This window comes from Mustela erminea, chromosome 1, assembly GCF_009829155.1.
Source record: "Mustela erminea isolate mMusErm1 chromosome 1, mMusErm1.Pri, whole genome shotgun sequence".
Taxonomy (NCBI): Eukaryota; Metazoa; Chordata; class Mammalia; order Carnivora; family Mustelidae; genus Mustela; species Mustela erminea.
The window spans coordinates 73192529-73209233 of NC_045614.1; the positions used below are offsets into that span (position 1 = coordinate 73192529).

Below are 16705 nucleotides of genomic sequence, written 5' to 3' on the forward strand. Positions count from 1 at the left end.
ATTATTTTAGGAACGTAAAGGAACTTGGGACTGTTGTGTGCTCAGAGATGTCTAATGTGCAGTTAAAATGTCCTGTTCCCTCTGGGATATTGGTGCTGGGGGAGACTCACAATTAAGACTAAAGTTCCAAGGGCTTAGGACAAAAAGGAAAATATACATTCTTCTTTGAGTGGAAATAGTAACACCAGACTTGGGGCATTGGAAAGGTTTTCTTGGGTTTGCTGGAGAACTCATGCCAGCTTGTTAAAACTTCTTGGAACCCTGGAGCTCGATCCTCCCTTCCTCCGTCCCTCTCTCCTTTCTTCCCTTCTTTCCTCTTCTGCCATCTTTCTTTTCCCCTTCCTTTCTTTTGCTTTGCTTTCTCTTTTCCTTGCTTCCTTCTTTTCTCTATTCATCTACCCAACATACGTTTGTCGGGCATCTCCCGTGAGGAGTCTTCTGATGAATAAGGTCCCGTGACCCCATCCTCCAATATGGCAGGGGATGAATGGATTGCTTTGGTCATTAGGCTGGGTCCTGGAGTTAGACATGTATGGAGCTAATTATCATTTAATAAGGTCTTTTTGTGCATTTATTTATATGAATAGTGGCCATGTTTTACACACTCTTACCCTTAACTTTCTTAAAAATTATACATTAGAGTCTCGAGGCAGTGAGGAAGAGTGGGGATGGACCCATGCCAGTTCATTCCATCTCCGGAAAGCAGTTTCCAGGGCAAGCACCTGCAAGGAGTGGTTCACTCGTTTGTAAAGCACCGTGTATTCTGTATCATGACTCTATCTCCTATTTGAGCACCTTGAGGATTACATTATAAGCAGTTTGTGTGCAGGAATTGTGTTCTCTCTTCTGTAAAATGGTGACTGTCGTATCATTTACTCAGTGGAGATACAATAAATATTAATTACTGGTGGCTTATCCCCTAACATAATTTTCCTTGTCAGATTAATGAAGCAGATTCCTGATAAATGAATTTGTCTCTCCAGAGTTTCATTTGCCAAGGCTCAAATGCTATAAAGGATTTGCCTAGAGGCATAAAATTCTTGTCCAATTTTTCCCCCCTTTTCAAGTGCCCTTTGGAGATGCATTTCTTTCCTGAAAATAATTGGCACTAGTGAAATTAATTTTAGCTGGAAAAGAGAACAGAGTTGTTATATCCTTGTCTGCTACTCTGGATGGATATTTGAACTAAAAACAAAAAATTGTGAAAGAAAGCAGCACGCATTTCCTAGGTGGAGATAACAGGGCTTGGTTTGACGTAAACAACGTGCTACCGAGTTGAAGTTAGAATATAGATGTCTATTGGCCTCTTTTCTTCAGGAATTCTTTTTTTTTTTTTTTTTTTTTTCTTCAGGAATTCTTAAAAACAGCCTTCTCTCTCTGCAAAACAAAAGAATTTCCCAATATGGAGACTAAATATCCAGACACTTAGAAGTTGTTTGAGAAAGGCTGAGCCACGCATGTGGGATATGAGCGAACAAAGATAAAGCGGGCGTAAGAAAATGGTTTAATTTCAGGAAAATGGTTTAATTTTGTTCTTGCTGATCTTTGGTTTGTGAAGTTGCATTCTCCAAGAGATTAAAAAAACGGATACACCAAGTAGCGTTTGCTGAGAACTGGCAGATCAACCAGACTTCTGAAGACCTCAATAAAACCCCTTTTGATTTCTGCTTTTTACATGACTTAGGTTAAGTAGTTTCTGATTTGAGAATGTCTAAGAGGAGCTTAAACACTCCAGTGACGCTTCCACACCTTTTGCAGGACAATCCTTACCTAGATGGTATAGTTTCTGTTTATGGATCACTTTTTCTTCCCCCATTGGGCATTTTACCCAGAGCTTGTGGTCTAACCTGTGCTTGTTCAGTTCATGGTGAGTTGGCCCATGGATTAGTCAGCTCACTCTGCAAACCTCTGCTCCCTTTTCGGTAGAAGTCTCTACTAGGTGGGCATCACACCATGGGCATGTGCGGAGACATTCTTGTGTCTCTTGGGAATGAGGTAGAAGACAGAGCCATCTGGACCCAGGACACTGGATTCTAGTCATGACCTCTTCACTTCTATGATAATTATGATTTGGGCCCCAGTGTTGTGTAAAAGGAGAATCACAATAACTGTGGCCAGGGCGGAGCTGGGAGGACAGGAGATTACGGTTGTGAAAGCATTTTTGTACACTGTAGAGCTCCCCTCCACCACCATGTAGAGTACTTCTCTTATCCACCATCGGGCTGTTACTGTGGCTTTTATACTGGAGGAAAGGGAAGAGCGTGAGAAGGGGGAAGTGTGGGGAAAGCAAAGGGCAGCTTTCTGCTTAGCTCTTCAGCTTCAGGGTTGGGTTCAGTTCAGATGTGGGCCTTGGGCAGGCTTGGAGAAGGGGGACAGATGCCCTCCCCTTGTCTGGTGGGTTCTGGGGATGGACTAACTAGGCAGGTGGACAAGGTTCAGGTAGGGCTGCTCTCTCTTCACTGGGAGGGTTTGGGGCCCTCTGTCATGGTTTCCCATCATTCCATTGTCCTGGGATCTTCTAGGAGAGAACTTTAGTGTCTTCCAGAGTGTTCTGGATCCACGTGATTTTCCCAGTAGTCCTTCTGCTCCCTTTCCTCAGGACTTGAGCTTCCCTCTCCATTGGGCGAGGACCTCCCTGCCATCCACACTGCTGCCTCTATCCTGAGGAAGGAGACACTCTGGACTCCCATTAGTCTTACTTGCTTAAATGTTCTGTACTGGATAGGGAAGTTCTTTTTTTATTGAACATATTTGACATATAACATTGTGTACTTTATGGTATACAGCATGTTAATTTCAGGCATTTCTGTATTGTGATGTGGTTGCCATTGTAATGATATTTAGCGCCTCTATCACATTCTGTAATTATCTTTTCTTTCTAGTACTTGGAATAATTAAGTTCTAGACTATCTGAAAGTTGGATGATTATAGTACCATATTCTTGTTTATATTCGCCATACTATGTAGTAGCTCTCAAGGGCTTATTTACTACTCGTTGCCAGATAGAGAAACTTCTTCATCTTTCTTTACCTCATGTTATAGAGGGACATCCACAGTGAATAGGTGTGCAGTGAATTAAAACAATGAGATACTGGTTTTTGATGGGAGTGGGGGGTGGGGGGAGGGTTGCTGATGAAGTTGGTTAGGAAAAAAAGATTATATATAGAGAAAGGACAGCTGTTACACTGCTGAGGGAAGACAGGCCCCCCCCCAAGGGTGAGCTGGCAGTATTTATCAAAAATTTAAAATTAATGTTGAGTACTGTTAAATCCTGCCATTCTTCTTCTAAGAATTTAAGAAAATCATCATAAATTTATGCTGAAACTTAGCCACAGACAAGTTTGTTGAATTGTAATTTGTTATAGGGAAGAAACAATCTCTTCATAATGTCCAACAGTAAGGAATTGGGGAATAATTTGTGGTACGTTTGCACGATAGATTAGTCTGCAGTCTTTTAAATAGTATTGTCAAAATTTATTGACGGGACATTTAGGTGGCTCAGTTGGTTGAGCGTCTGCCTGTGGCCCGGGTCGTTGTTATCTCCAGGTCCTGGGATCGAGTCCCCTACCAAGCTCCCTTCTGAGTGGGGAGCCTGCTTCTCCCTCACCCTCTGCCTGCTTGTGCTCTCTGTAAAATAAATAAAATCCTGAAAAAAATGTATTGACATGGTATATGGAATAAAAAGGGTTACAGGCAGTATTAGGATGTGCAACTGTTCTCATAAAAAGTAAAATTCACATATGCATGCATAAAAATGATGTAAGTATTTGTGCCACAATTTGAACATATGTTTTCTGTGGTTTGGGATGTTTTATGGTATTGGTTCTTTTATTTTTTTTCTGTGGTAAGCATCATTTCCATACAAGGAAAAAAAGGGAGGAAAGATGAGAAAACAAAGTGGACAGAGTTGGGAGTCAGTTGCCTGCTGTGGGCGGGGCTAGTCAGGAGCCCTGTTGTTTGAGTGTTGTGCCATGGAAGCCAACCTTGTCTCCAGGGAGAGTGAGGGCGCCTTCCTCTGGGCTCGGCACCTGGTTCTTCTCTGTGGCTTTGTGTGTGGGAGGCGGAGGGTGCAGATAAATGAGTAGTCATTAAGACAGATTATTTTCTGATGCCTCCCCTTCCACCCCAGATCCTTCTGTGGCCTGTAGCATGTGCTCTTCGGGAAGAAGATGTGAGAGGATTCCTCTTGTATCACATGTGCCCCTCATTACCAACATGTTAACATTCGGTACTGACACCAGAGTTAAAAAAAAGAATAGCTTTTAACCTTTGCGTAGGCATCTTTTGTTACATAATACTGAAAATCCTTTCTCCACCTCAGTTTTTCCTGTAGCAGTAATTACATGTGAACAAGTGTTGGAGGGTTTGCATCAAAGGAACTTTGGCTCTAAAGCCAGGGTCTACTTTGCTGGGAGTTAAAAGTCTTATACAAAGCAGCCATTAAAATGTCTGTCGTTACTGATGTGGAAAGGTATCTGTGGTGTGTATATTAGTTTTCCAGGGCTCCACTAGTAAAGTACCACAAACCCAGTGGCTTAAACAACAGAAATTTATTGTCTCATGGTTCTGGAAACTAGAAGTTCAAAATCAAGGCACTTGGCAGGATTGGTTTCTGCTGAGATCTGGGAGGGAAGGGTCTGCACCGGTCTGTCTCCTTGGTTTAGAGAGGGCTGATCTGCCCTCTATGTATGTCTGGGTCCAAATTTCCCCTTTTTATGAAGATACCAGTCATACTAGATTACAGTTCCCTCTGATGACCTCATTTTAACTTGAATTTCCTCTGTAAAGAGCCAGTCTCCAAATAAGGTCATATTTGACATAGTGGGGGTTAAGATATCAACGTAGGGATTTGGAGTGGGGAGAGACACAGTTCAACCCATAGCAATGTATTTTCCCCTTATTTAAAAAAAATAACAATAGAAGAAATCTCAAACATAAAACATCAGAGAAGGGGCGCCTAGGTGATTCAGTGGGGTAAAGCCTCTACCTTCGGCTTGGGGCATGATCGAAGGGTCCTGGGAACGAGCCCCACATCGGGCTCTCTACTCAGCAGGGAGCCTGCTTCCTCTTCTTTCTTTTCCTGCCTCTCTGCCTACGTGTGATCTCTGTCTGTCAAGAAAACAACAACAACAACAACAACAACAAAAAACAAAAAAACTTAAAAAAAATCAGAGAAGGTAATATTGAATCTCCTTGTCATCATCAATAGTTTCAGCACCCCCAAAGCCAATATTATTTCATTGTTACTCCTCCCCACTCCCTGCCCTCCCCCCAAACTGGATTACTTTGAAGTCAGTCCCAAGCATTACAGGTGATACATTCCAAGTGACAAAAATTTACACAATTATTTGTAAGGGATGATCCTTCTAAGATAAAATAACTCGTGGGTGCACACATGAGTTGGAAGAGTCAGAATAATACCAGAATGTTAATAGTGCTTATTTATTTCTAGGAAGTGGGATTGCGGGTAATTTTTACTTCCTTCTCTGTAACTGTTTTCACTGACTGATTTCGTTGGGATGGTGGTTGATGGAGTGAGCCAGCCTTTTGCAATCAGAAAGCAAAGCAAAGCAAAACAACAACAAAAAAGCCCAAGTTCTTTCCAGGTGGTGAGAAATGGTGGGGCAAGGAAGAAACCGTGGAAGAAACTTTGTCATAGTTGTTTTCTGAGGCAGGAGGTAGTTATTTTACTTCCAGAATCTGAGAAAGGATGAGGAGGAAGTACACAGGATCGTGTCTTCTAGTGGAGAGGGCCCTGGAGTGTGGGGACTGCTGTGACAGGTGACCTCAGCCGGGACACCTGGCCTCTCTGGAGATTTCCCACTGGGTAAATGAAAGCGGGGTACCAATGGGACCCTAGATTTATTTGGCTGTGGTTACTGTTATCTCCTATTTCTTGAACATGGTTTGGTTTTTAGAAGCTGGTCAGGATAAAATTTGTACTTCATGTGTGTGCACTATGGAGTTATTATTGGGGCTGGTGAGGAAATAATTGTAGAAAAGCCAAAGGTGAAGCTAGGACAGAAAGGAACCTGTTTTTAAGAAATAGAGCAGACTTGGGGTGCCTGGGCGCCTCAGTCAGTTAAGTGTCTGACTTTTGATTTCAGCTCAGGTCATGATCTCGGTGTTGTGGGATTGAGCCCCATGTCAGGCTCTGCACTGAGCATAGAGCCTGCTTAGGATTCTTTCTCTCTCTCCCTCTGCCCGTCCCTTCTTTAAAAAGAAAAAAAAAAAAAAGTAGACCTCCCTCCCACACATCTTCAGAAAGTGGTTTGTTTGTTTATTTGAGTGTGTGTGTGCACATTTCAGAATTTTGCCTTTGCCTTCTGCTCTTGTCAGCATGGGCTCATTTATGAACAGCACCGAAACTTCTGGATAGCAGCCACATGTTTACTGAGGCTATGGAGGGACCAGAACAGACTTTGGGTCACCTTCATCTCTGGATTGGTCTTTCAACCACTCTTGTCTTTGGTTCCTATCCCCCTCATCTCATATGAAAAAGGCCAGGTGTCAAAGTGTTGAATTTAAAAATGCTGTTAGCCTGTCCTGTCTCCCAGGAATGGGATGGATGGAGAAATCTGGAACCACGGCTTACGTTATTCGTGATGGTCAGCCTCTGTGATGACACGTGGAAGCCCAAAGTAAAGGGGGTGTGTATCTAAAAAGTAGGCAGAAATCTAGAAATGATGAATGCTTCTCTCCTGTCAATTTTCTAAAAGGAAGAGTTGCTTGTGTTACCAAGAAGTGCACGTTAACCTTCCATTTGGCCAGTTAGATCTGCTTATGAAGCAGTCTTCAACTTGGACTTAGAAATAGAATGTCTGCACTTACATATCTTTGAAAAGAAGGCAGACTTTTATGTCCGCAGGCATAACAATGACTTCAGGCCAGATTCTCCCCTCCACCACCCAGAGCTGAGGGCAAGGGGGCTTCCTGCCAAGACAAGCACTTGTGCAGAAAGCCAAAGACATTCTCTCTCCCCTGGAGGCACCAGGGGTAGGGAACCTTCTTCTGTGCTCTCAGCCCTGGAGGGGACCAGTCGAGGCCCTTGAGACAGGAGATAAACCAAGCAGGTCAAGATAGCACCATGAAGGCTCTCAGGTTAGATGGTTATTGAAACCATAGGCCATAAAATTAGGCTAGGGGCCTGTGTGCTGTACATAGTAAACTCAGTAGCCTGCTAAGAAAATAATCCCAGTCAGACCTAAAATTCTCCCACTGTGACAGCCAGAATGACCGGGATACCATAGAAAATCTCGTCATAGCAAGAACCAGTCAAGTCACAACTTGAATGAGAAAAAGAATTATCTGATGCCAAAATTGAGAGGGGTCAGATGTTAGTTTTAGGGGAACAACTGGTCACCCTCATCTGTGTACCCATGGTCTGACTGCTTTTAGGCTCTAGTGACAGAGTTGAGTGGTTGCCACAGAGACCCAATGGCTCCAAACCCCTTAAATATCGACCATCTGGCCATTTATAGAAGTTTGCTGACCCCTGCAATAAGGCCATCAAAGACATAATGGTCAATTTTTTGGAGATATTCTCTCCCCCTCCCCTTTTTGTTTCCTTTGGTTTAGAGCATTAATTTCCTTATATCAGTCTCTCCATTCTCATCCTGTGTTTTTTAAACTTTCTTCTTTGTAATCTCATCATGTAGCCAGCAGCCTCCCCCGCCCTTTGGAGATGGACCCAATTTCCTCCCACTCATCTTGTCTCTTATTACTGCTGCCCGCTCTCTTAACACTACTGGAAAATGCAGATTTGGTAAGGTCTGTCCACTAGCTAGGGTTTTCTTTCTCTGCTCATATAATAAGACTTGAGAGCATTGGGGGAAGCCCATAGGACTGTGTTTGGATGTATAGAGAAAGGTTATTATTCCAGGTGGGTTCTGTGCCGGGAGAGAATAGGAGACATAGCTTGGGGAATACAGCAGGAAGATTAGATGTCTGGTAGGAAAGTCAGCAGGAAGAAGAAATCATTCAGGTGTGAGGCCAAGACCTACTGTGCCCCAACACTAGGGAATTTGGAGGAAGTCTTTGGAGATTGGAATGCCAGCTCTGCAAGTATCAGCAATGTAGTCTGTTGATCCGGCTAATGGCTTTATTATTTACCATTGGAAGGGAGGACAGCACATCCACAGGGGATTGTCCGTGTCTCCGAGTAGGGAAAGCAAGGTCCGAATTTGAGAATTCGAAGTTTGGTTTGTAATACCAGAGCTTGATTGATTAGGATTAGGTACACATCAAGATCCAACAGTTCAGGATTGGTCTAAACAGCTAGGCAAGGATTTTGAGGCAAGGCATTCAAAGGATTGTAAGATACAAACTGTTGATGGTTTCCATTACAGAGTTGATGGAAATTTTAGGAAGTTTCTCTAATGAGCTGTCATACCATTTTGGGGGTGGCAGTTTCTTGGAATATTAAAGTAATGCTAATGAGGGGGGTGGAATAGTAAATATGTGTTAAGGGAGGCAGTAAGCTTTGTGTGTGTGTATGTGTTGCTTCTAAAGGTCCCTGAAGCATGGCTTTCAAGCCTAGCTGAGGACTTTGGCTAAATCAACTGCCTAAAGTCAGCCAAGGATTGACCCCTGACCCAGATGGAGACTTAAAAATGGCTTCTGAAATCCACCAGGTAGAGAATAAATGCTAAACCAAGGCTACCTTGACGCTGGCATCACATTGCTTGGTTTTCCTCCAAGCCTCACAGATTGAGTTACCGAAGGTGATGGAAATCTGTGAACCCAGGAGGGTCTGCCAACTGAGCAAGCAGCCCTGGTAACTTGAGGATAAGGAGTCTTTATCTCGAGGTGCCTGATGCTGATCCTTTGATTACCAGTGGATGAACTGGTGTTCATGGATATTTGACCATGGGACTCGACCTTTCAGGCATCTCTCAAAACCTGCTCCAAGGTTGCAGTTCTGAGAAGTCTGAAACAGACAGACTCTGGAAGCCCCTGGGCCCCTGCTTTCCCCTTCAGGTCTCTCTTCAGCCGGATCTGAGCTCTTTGAGCTGGATCACGTTAGGTTTTAGCCTCTTTATCGTGGTTTCAGCTGTTGACCAAGAAATAATTCATTCAAAAGGTAAGCCAATGGGTATTTATTTGGGCAATGAGAATTGCAATTCGGAAGACACAGTTCATGTAGAAACCCGACTCTTGTTTCAAAGGGAACAAAGGGGGTGGAGTTACAAAGGCAGAAAAATGAGTACTGTTCTCATTCAGGTCCTCTATGCAAAACAGGGATTGAAGCTAGGTTAACCAGAATTGGTTGGGTTAGCATGCAGATGGAGGGTTGAAATTTGTCAGATCCCACTGACTCTTTTTGAAGTGGAGATAGCCAGTGATTCAGGGCTCATCATGAGGAGGGCGTTAAGTCCAGGCTGAGGGTTTGCAACTGCAAAAAGTTCACGGTTCTTAGGATGCACATCAATTCCTCCTCCCTGATAGCCTCCTGAGCCCATTTTTTTTTTTTTTAAGATTTTATTTATTTATTTGACAGACAGAGATTACAAGTGGGCAAAGAGGCAGGCAGAGAGAGAGAGGGGAGGGGGGGAAGTAGGCTCCCTGCTGAGCGGAGAGCCCGATGCTGGGCTCAACCCCAGGACCCTGGAATCATGACCTGAGCTGAAGGCAGAGGCTTTAACCCACTGAGCCACCCAGGCGCCCCTCCTGAGCCCATTTTAAAGAGACTTTCTTAGCTAGCCTTGCTTACTCCTTTTTGAAATCTCCTTTTACACAGCTTTATTGAAATAAAGCAATAAAATCTGCAGCCACTGATTTTATTAGCATTCTCTCCTTTGATTTGATTTTGTAGTACGTACACCATTCATTATTTGTACTATGAAAAAATGGACCATAGGATTTTTTTTTCCTCCGTGACATTTGCTTATCTCTGAAGTTCGATGTGACCTACATATGGTTGATTTTATAACCTCAGAGTTGACATTTTCAGGGGTGGATATCTGAAATTTCATTTGGGGTCCCATTTTGTACCTGTGCTATATAAGAGGGTGATATCCCTGATTCGGAATGCCAGGAAGAGATGAAATGTGGGCACTTTGTTCTTAAAAACCATAAACAATTGATGTGGATGTGCTTCAGAAAAAAGTGTTAAGGGCTTGGATGTGGAACTTACATAATTAAAGTAAGTGGTTTCAACTTTTTCAAAAACTGGTTGCAGTAGGCAAACCTACTCATCGATGCCTGTGCTTTGCTCTTCTGTTGATAAGTCCATGGGAACCTCGAAACCGGGCACCTACCTGGGTAGCTGAGTGGGTTAAGCATCCAACTCTTGATCTCAGCTCAGGTCTTGATCCCTGGGTCATCAGTTCAAGTCCCACCTTGGGCTCCATGTTGGGCTCCACACTGGGCATGGAGCCCACTTTAAAAAAAAAAAAAAGAACCTTAAAAGGGAGGGGGAATGCTTTAAGCATTTGCCATCAGTATTGTTGCATACAGCTTTTCAGTGCCATATTCATCTTCTCATAGGTGCTTTTAATTAAATTAGTTGTGGAAGAAGCTAAAACATATTCTTCCAAAGTCTGACGAAGACTCTTCCTCAGTGCCTCTCAGTCTCAGAAATGTTAGAGCAGTAATGACTGTGATACACAGCTCCAAGGCTAGGAATCCTGTCTCTTTGCGGGTTCCTTCAATTTCTTGTGGAGCCTGATGGAATTAACACGAAGCGAAGATGACATCAGTGGTCTCATTAAAGGATTGGGTTAGTTTCGTGTCACATGGAAAAGGGGGAGAAAACGAATCTTTAGGGAATGTCTGCTGTGTGTCAAGCACTGTGCTAGACTCAGTTTACCCAGAAAGATGTTGGAATCCATTGGGTTCTTGGTTATTGATAAAACTCTAGCACAGAGTTTCTCAATGGCTTTTTGAGCAAGGCAGAACATGTTTTAGGAGGACTGTACTCTGGCCTGTAAGGTATTAAGCATCCCTGTACCCCCTGCCACTGCTCAGTGTGAAATCATTGTAACTGTCAAGTCTCCCCCATTGCTCGTTCAGATGACCCCCCCCCCCCCACACACACAAGCAGGCTGTCCTGCCTCGGGCACTAGCAAGAGGCTCTCAATTACATTGAATACTTTCTAGAGAGGAGATATGTGGATTCCATGTCTGGGCATGTGTCTCTGCTGTAATGATGTAGAAAATTCTGTAAGTCAATTCTTACAGATGTAATATGTAATATTTTATGTAATTTTATGCAATTTATATATAATTTATGCTTACAACATGACAAGTATATAACAAGTAATTTATATGTAATATTTTATGCTTGTGAAATAACAAGTATTCTATACTATATAATTGGAATATAGTTCTTTTTATTGATTAAAAAGAAGTGTATCCCATATGCTTAATGGCTTGATTTTACTCATCTTTTAAGCATTGCGTATCATCCGTAATAGTCAAGAACAATGTATTACATGTTTTCTTCATTACGTTTTCTTCTTCCCTTTCAACACCTCATGTTTCTAAGACAAGATTTTATGGTGGTAATTTACAGAAATGTTGACTATGACAAATAGCTCAAAATCCACTTCCCTCTGTTAGTTCTATATATAGAACTGTCAAAGAACACATAAACATTTTGTCTGGTGTCAAGTTAAATTTAACCAGTTGGAGTAATTCTTGGTAAACCTAGACTCATAAAGGAGGTATTATCCTTTACTAAATCTTCAGCCCTATTATGTTAATTGAGTATAATGATGTCTGTAGACTTTGTGTCAAAAATCAGTTCCTTTGTACCTCAGAGAAGAGTGAGACTGGGGATTCATTTATTCATGTCACAGATATTTTGCTGTACTTGGGATAGATCAGTGAACAGCACAGATAATGATGACTAGTGCAAATGAACACAGTAAGCAAATGACCAGTTAGGTTGGAAGGTGGTAAGTGCTATGGAGAAAAATTAGTAAGGAGGATGGGGGGGTGCCAAGTGTTGGACTGGAGATACAGTGTTTTTTTAAGGATTTATTTTTATGTAATCTCTACACCCAAGGTGGGGCTCAAACTCCCCCCTTCCTAACCCGAGATCCAAGGGTTCAACTGAGGCAGCCAGGTGCCCTTGGAAATACAGTTCTAAATGATGTGGCTTAGGAAACTTTGCGGAGAAGATGGCTTTTAAGCAAAGATCTGAAGGCAGAAGTGAATACTTAACTTAGCCCCTCTTGTGTCCCCCCCCTTTTTTTAAAAAAAGATTTATTTATTTATTTATTTGACAGACAGAGATCACAAGTAGGCAGAGAGGCAGTCAGAGAGAGAGAGAGAGGAGGAGGAGGAGGAAACAGGCTTCCTGCTGAGCAGAGAGCCTGATGCGGGGCTTGATCCCAGGACCCTGGGATCATGACCTGGGCCAAAGGCAGAGCCCTTAACCCACTGAGCCACCCAGGTACCCCTATTTTTTTTTTTAAGAACCAGAGCACCAGGCATAACCTTTGTAATCTGCAAAAAATAATTTGCATGGCCAGAGGATTGGTGTGCACAATGAGGTGACGAGTCTAAGCCAGGTTGGTGCAGTTGGCTTACCTGTGATTCAAAAACTGTATCTTTTTGAAGTAATGGCACCTATTTCGATACAAAGGATTACAATGGATGAGCTTTTTTTTTTTTTTTTTAATAAAATCCAATGACACAGAATGATAGAAAACTGCAGGTGTCTGTTTTCAAAGAGGAAATAGAAAAATAAGGCTGAGCATGGAATGAGATTTGTGGTCCAGTTCCAGGGGTTCCTTACAGAATTATTGCTTCTCCCACCTGGTGACATCATGAGGGTAACCAGGATCTTCTGGGGTAGATGGCAGCAAAGGCAGAGTTAGGGGCTCACATTGAAGATGGCTTTTGGGTGGGGAGCTGAAAGAACAGCGGACCAGAGTCTAGAAACCAGATTTTGGCTGCTACCTCTGATGCAGAGCAGCCCTGGGACCTCGGCGAGTCACTTTGCCCCCTTCCCTTTCCTGGAGCGACTGTTTATTTGCTGGGCATGCACTTTATGTGCTTCGTCTTTTTTGGAAACTTGTGGAACACAAGGGAGATGAAACTCACAAGCTAACCTATCAACTTCTTTTCTAGGTCTTGACTTCCTTTCTGCTTGATTTGTCCATTCAAAGATGCAAGTAGACTGTGGCTTATCTGAGCTTGTGGATTGAGTCCAGGCCACAAAATATGGTTCTTTGGGGCCGTCAAAGTTTCAGCTGCAGGATAGGGCTGGCAGAAGCCCTAGGGTTTCTGGGTTTTCGCTTCCTCCTGGCATCTTACACGGTGTGAAAGTCACATCCGATTTAGCATTTTTGGGGTGGAATGATCTGTGGCTGGCTTCACTGTGATCTCACTCATGCAAATGCCAGCCCAAAATTTTGCTTCTGTTTCTTGAGCTTCAAAAAGACTGCCGAGCAGATAGGCGTTGGGGCTGGAGGAAAAGTAGGGAGTTGGTCTTGCTTTGAGGCCAAGCCACAGTTCATCCACTGTCTCCGATAATCTGTTGGAGTGAAAGAACCTTAATGACGTCCCACCAAGACTTCTACCTTTATTTTTTATTTTTTTAAAGACTTTATTTATTTGATAAGAGACAGTGAGAGAGGGAATACAAGCAGGGGGAGTGGGAGAGGGAGAAGCAGTCTTCCTTCCTGCCAAGCAGGGAGCCCGATACGGGGGACTCAGTCCCAGGACCCTGAGATCATGACCTGAGTCAAAGGCAGACGCTTAGTGATTGAGCCACTCAGGTGCCCCAAGACTTCTACCTTTACCATATTTATCACTGACTTGTCCTCTGAATATCAGTAACATACATGAGGATGGCCCTAATGAGCTCTTTTAGCTCTAGAGCTCTTGGGATCAGAGCTTTAGCTGTATGCCGTCGAAGAGATTTACTGAGATTTCACCCAGGCCTGTGTGGTCAAAATGCTAACGTGTACTGAGCACCCTCTGAGTAGACTGTCACGCCACCTGCAGTCTGGGGGTGATGCTTCATCTCCCCTCTTACCTCTCTTGTCCAGCCCCCTGGGTGTCAAGAGCTGCTCCCCAGCCTCCTGAAAGGAGGACTGTCCTCTCTCACCTCTTTGCCATCTTCCCATTTTGTAGATGATGAACCAGGTGGAAGGACAGCAAAAGAACCTCGTGCACGCCATCGAGTCTCTGCCAGGCTCTGGCCCCCTCACTGCCTTGGACCAGGATCTGCTGCTCCTGAAAGCTACCTCCGCCGCCACCCTCAGCTGCCTTGGGGAGTGCCTCCACTTGCTCCAGCAGAGTGTGCAGCAGGTGGGCCAGCCCAGCCACAAGCCGGGGGCCTCAGGTAAGATCTCCAGGTGGGCGTGTGTGTCGATGATGTGACCTCCAGGCGATGCGTGTCTGTGTGTGTCTCCCCCGTGGCCTTCCTCCTTCAAATCCACTATATCCACCTTCTACCTGTCTGACCATTTATTCCATCTGTTTCTTCATTTGTCCCTCCCTCCTTCTTGACCCAGTTTGGGCTCTCTTTTGCTTTGGCCAATTAGAACTACAACATCTCACGAAAGATTTAACTAATGTGTTTACAGGAATACTTTGGAACTGCTTTCAGGCTGGCTGGCATCCTGTTCTGTATCTCATTCCATTTGTGACTTGGCACTCCGTGCTGTGTTTCTGAGATATGTTGCTATACCATCCATTTTGCTAACTGCACCTCGATGGGTGTCCACTATCATGCACCCCACACGCTGAGGAAGGACAACCAACCATATTGTTTCCTGTGCCTGGCCCTGCCCACAATTGCTCAGGGAGCAGGCTCCCGTATGCCTCCTCCTGGACCTGTGTGAGCCTTCCTCTCCGATACCTACCAGAAGCATTTCTAGCTCTTTGTCAAGAAGCTAGAGATAATAATACACTTCCTCAAGAGGCCTAAATCCTTTTGGAGGAAGACTTAATCAATAAGTAGATACAAAGATACTAGGGAAGATTAAATTCAGGGATGAAGATGAATGTCATAGCTCAAGGTTGGTCACGTTGAATGTCATTACAAAGTATTGGAATGAAGAGACCAACAGAAGCCTCTTTGAGCTTTGTTGCCTGGTGTACATGTAATCAGGAAATGAGACAACTTAGTTGATGAAAGAAAAACTGGCTTATGAGTGACAGTTTGTATTTCATGCTTTTCTCAAGTCCTCTTTGCCCTTTTGTTGTGTTGAGGTTAAGAGAGATGTTGGTTTTCCAGAGAAGTGTCTTCTTGTCCTACCCACCCTCATTTACTGAGCTCCAGTCCTGCCAGAGTACGGCCTTTGCTGCCCCTTTTCTGAAATCTTTACAGACTAGATAATATTATGCCCATCATTTGGATGAGATGCGAGGGGGCTTGATTTCATGACCCCAAGATCATGACCTGAGCCGAAATCAAGAGTCAGAAGCTCAACCAACTGAGCCACCTAGATGCCCTTAAGTATATTATGGTATTATTATTATTTTTTTTAAAAGGTTTTATTTATTTATCTGACAGAAATCACAAGTAGGCAGAGAGGCAGGAAGAGACAGAGAGAGGAGGAAGCAGGCTCCCTGCCGAGCAGAGAGCCTGATGTGGGGCTTGATCCCATGACCCTGGGATCATGACCTGAGCCGAAGGTAGAGGCTTTAACCCACTGAGCCACCCAGGTGCCCCAAGTGTATCGTGATATTAACAACTGTATTCCCTGTGCTATAATTTTCATCCCTATGATTTATTTATTTTATAACTGAAAATTGATACCTCTTAATCCCCTTCACCTACATCACCCACTCCCCAACCCCATCCCCTACTTTAGCCATTTTTATCAAGGAACTTGACTGAGGGATGGAGGATGGGGGAGCATGAAGCATCATGAAGGTTCTTCTGTTTTGTCTTCTTTTAACTTTTAACCCTCTTAAAAATTACATATAATAGCCCCTTAAGTTTTAAAACATTGTGCTGGTTCTTTTCAATCTATGGCATTCAATTACTTCCTGCATCCAAAACATCATACTTGGCTGCCATTAAAATGAAATTCCAGAATCTCCAGCTAGTGGAAGAGGAAAATGTGGTAACCGGGGGAGTGTCACCACAAGATACCTTTCCTTAGAATCTCGGGGTTCTTGAACTCAGTAATAGTTACAATAACCTGACTCCCATGGATAAAAATCTAATGTTTATATCTAATGAGTGCTGCCTGGGTTGATGGGAATCAAAATCTCATTAAAGTGCCACTGTATCAGGTTTTCCTTTAAATGTTCGATGAGCAGGAAGACACAAGATTGCCCGCAGCGCACTGAATATCCACATGCACTGTTTTTGATTCTGTTCTCTTTGCTTTCTGACCCTCACACTCTTGTATTTCTTCTGCCCCTTTTCTGAATCAAAAATTAATTTGTGGGCTTGTAGCATTTCATCTTCTGTAGCATTTCACCGTATCTTGCAGGGAACGTGTTGGCTTTGGAGCCTTTATCTGTAAACGTTGCTCCTTAACGCTCATTTCATCTCAAGCTCTCGAGCGACTGAACTGAAATCCAAAAATGCTACAGTATTCCTCTGCCTACTATTTATGCATTTGGGGCTCCTAGACCCGTCTCTGATCTTATCTCTAAGATATAGTGGCCTGAAATGTTTCCTTTAATTTCTGTTTATGGAGACGTTTGTGTTTTAGATTAATCAAATAACTTGCCCTCTTGGCCGGGGCTCCTCTAGTTCTGGTCTTGGAGACTAGTAAATCTACTTGAA

The 16705-nt window shown here is 43.5% G+C and overlaps 1 protein-coding gene across 5 annotated transcripts in view; it reads left to right on the forward strand.

Annotated features, from left to right (window-relative positions):
• The window catches only part of OSBPL10 (oxysterol binding protein like 10), a 320106-nt gene that overhangs the window by 228131 nt on the left and 75270 nt on the right, over positions 1 to 16705 (forward strand). For all 5 annotated transcript variants that reach the window (XM_032320875.1, XM_032320787.1, XM_032321062.1 and 2 more), the window contains one exon: positions 14089 to 14299. In XM_032320875.1, the coding sequence (XP_032176766.1) occupies positions 14089 to 14299 (211 nt within the window). The remainder of the gene's footprint in view (positions 1 to 14088; positions 14300 to 16705) is intronic.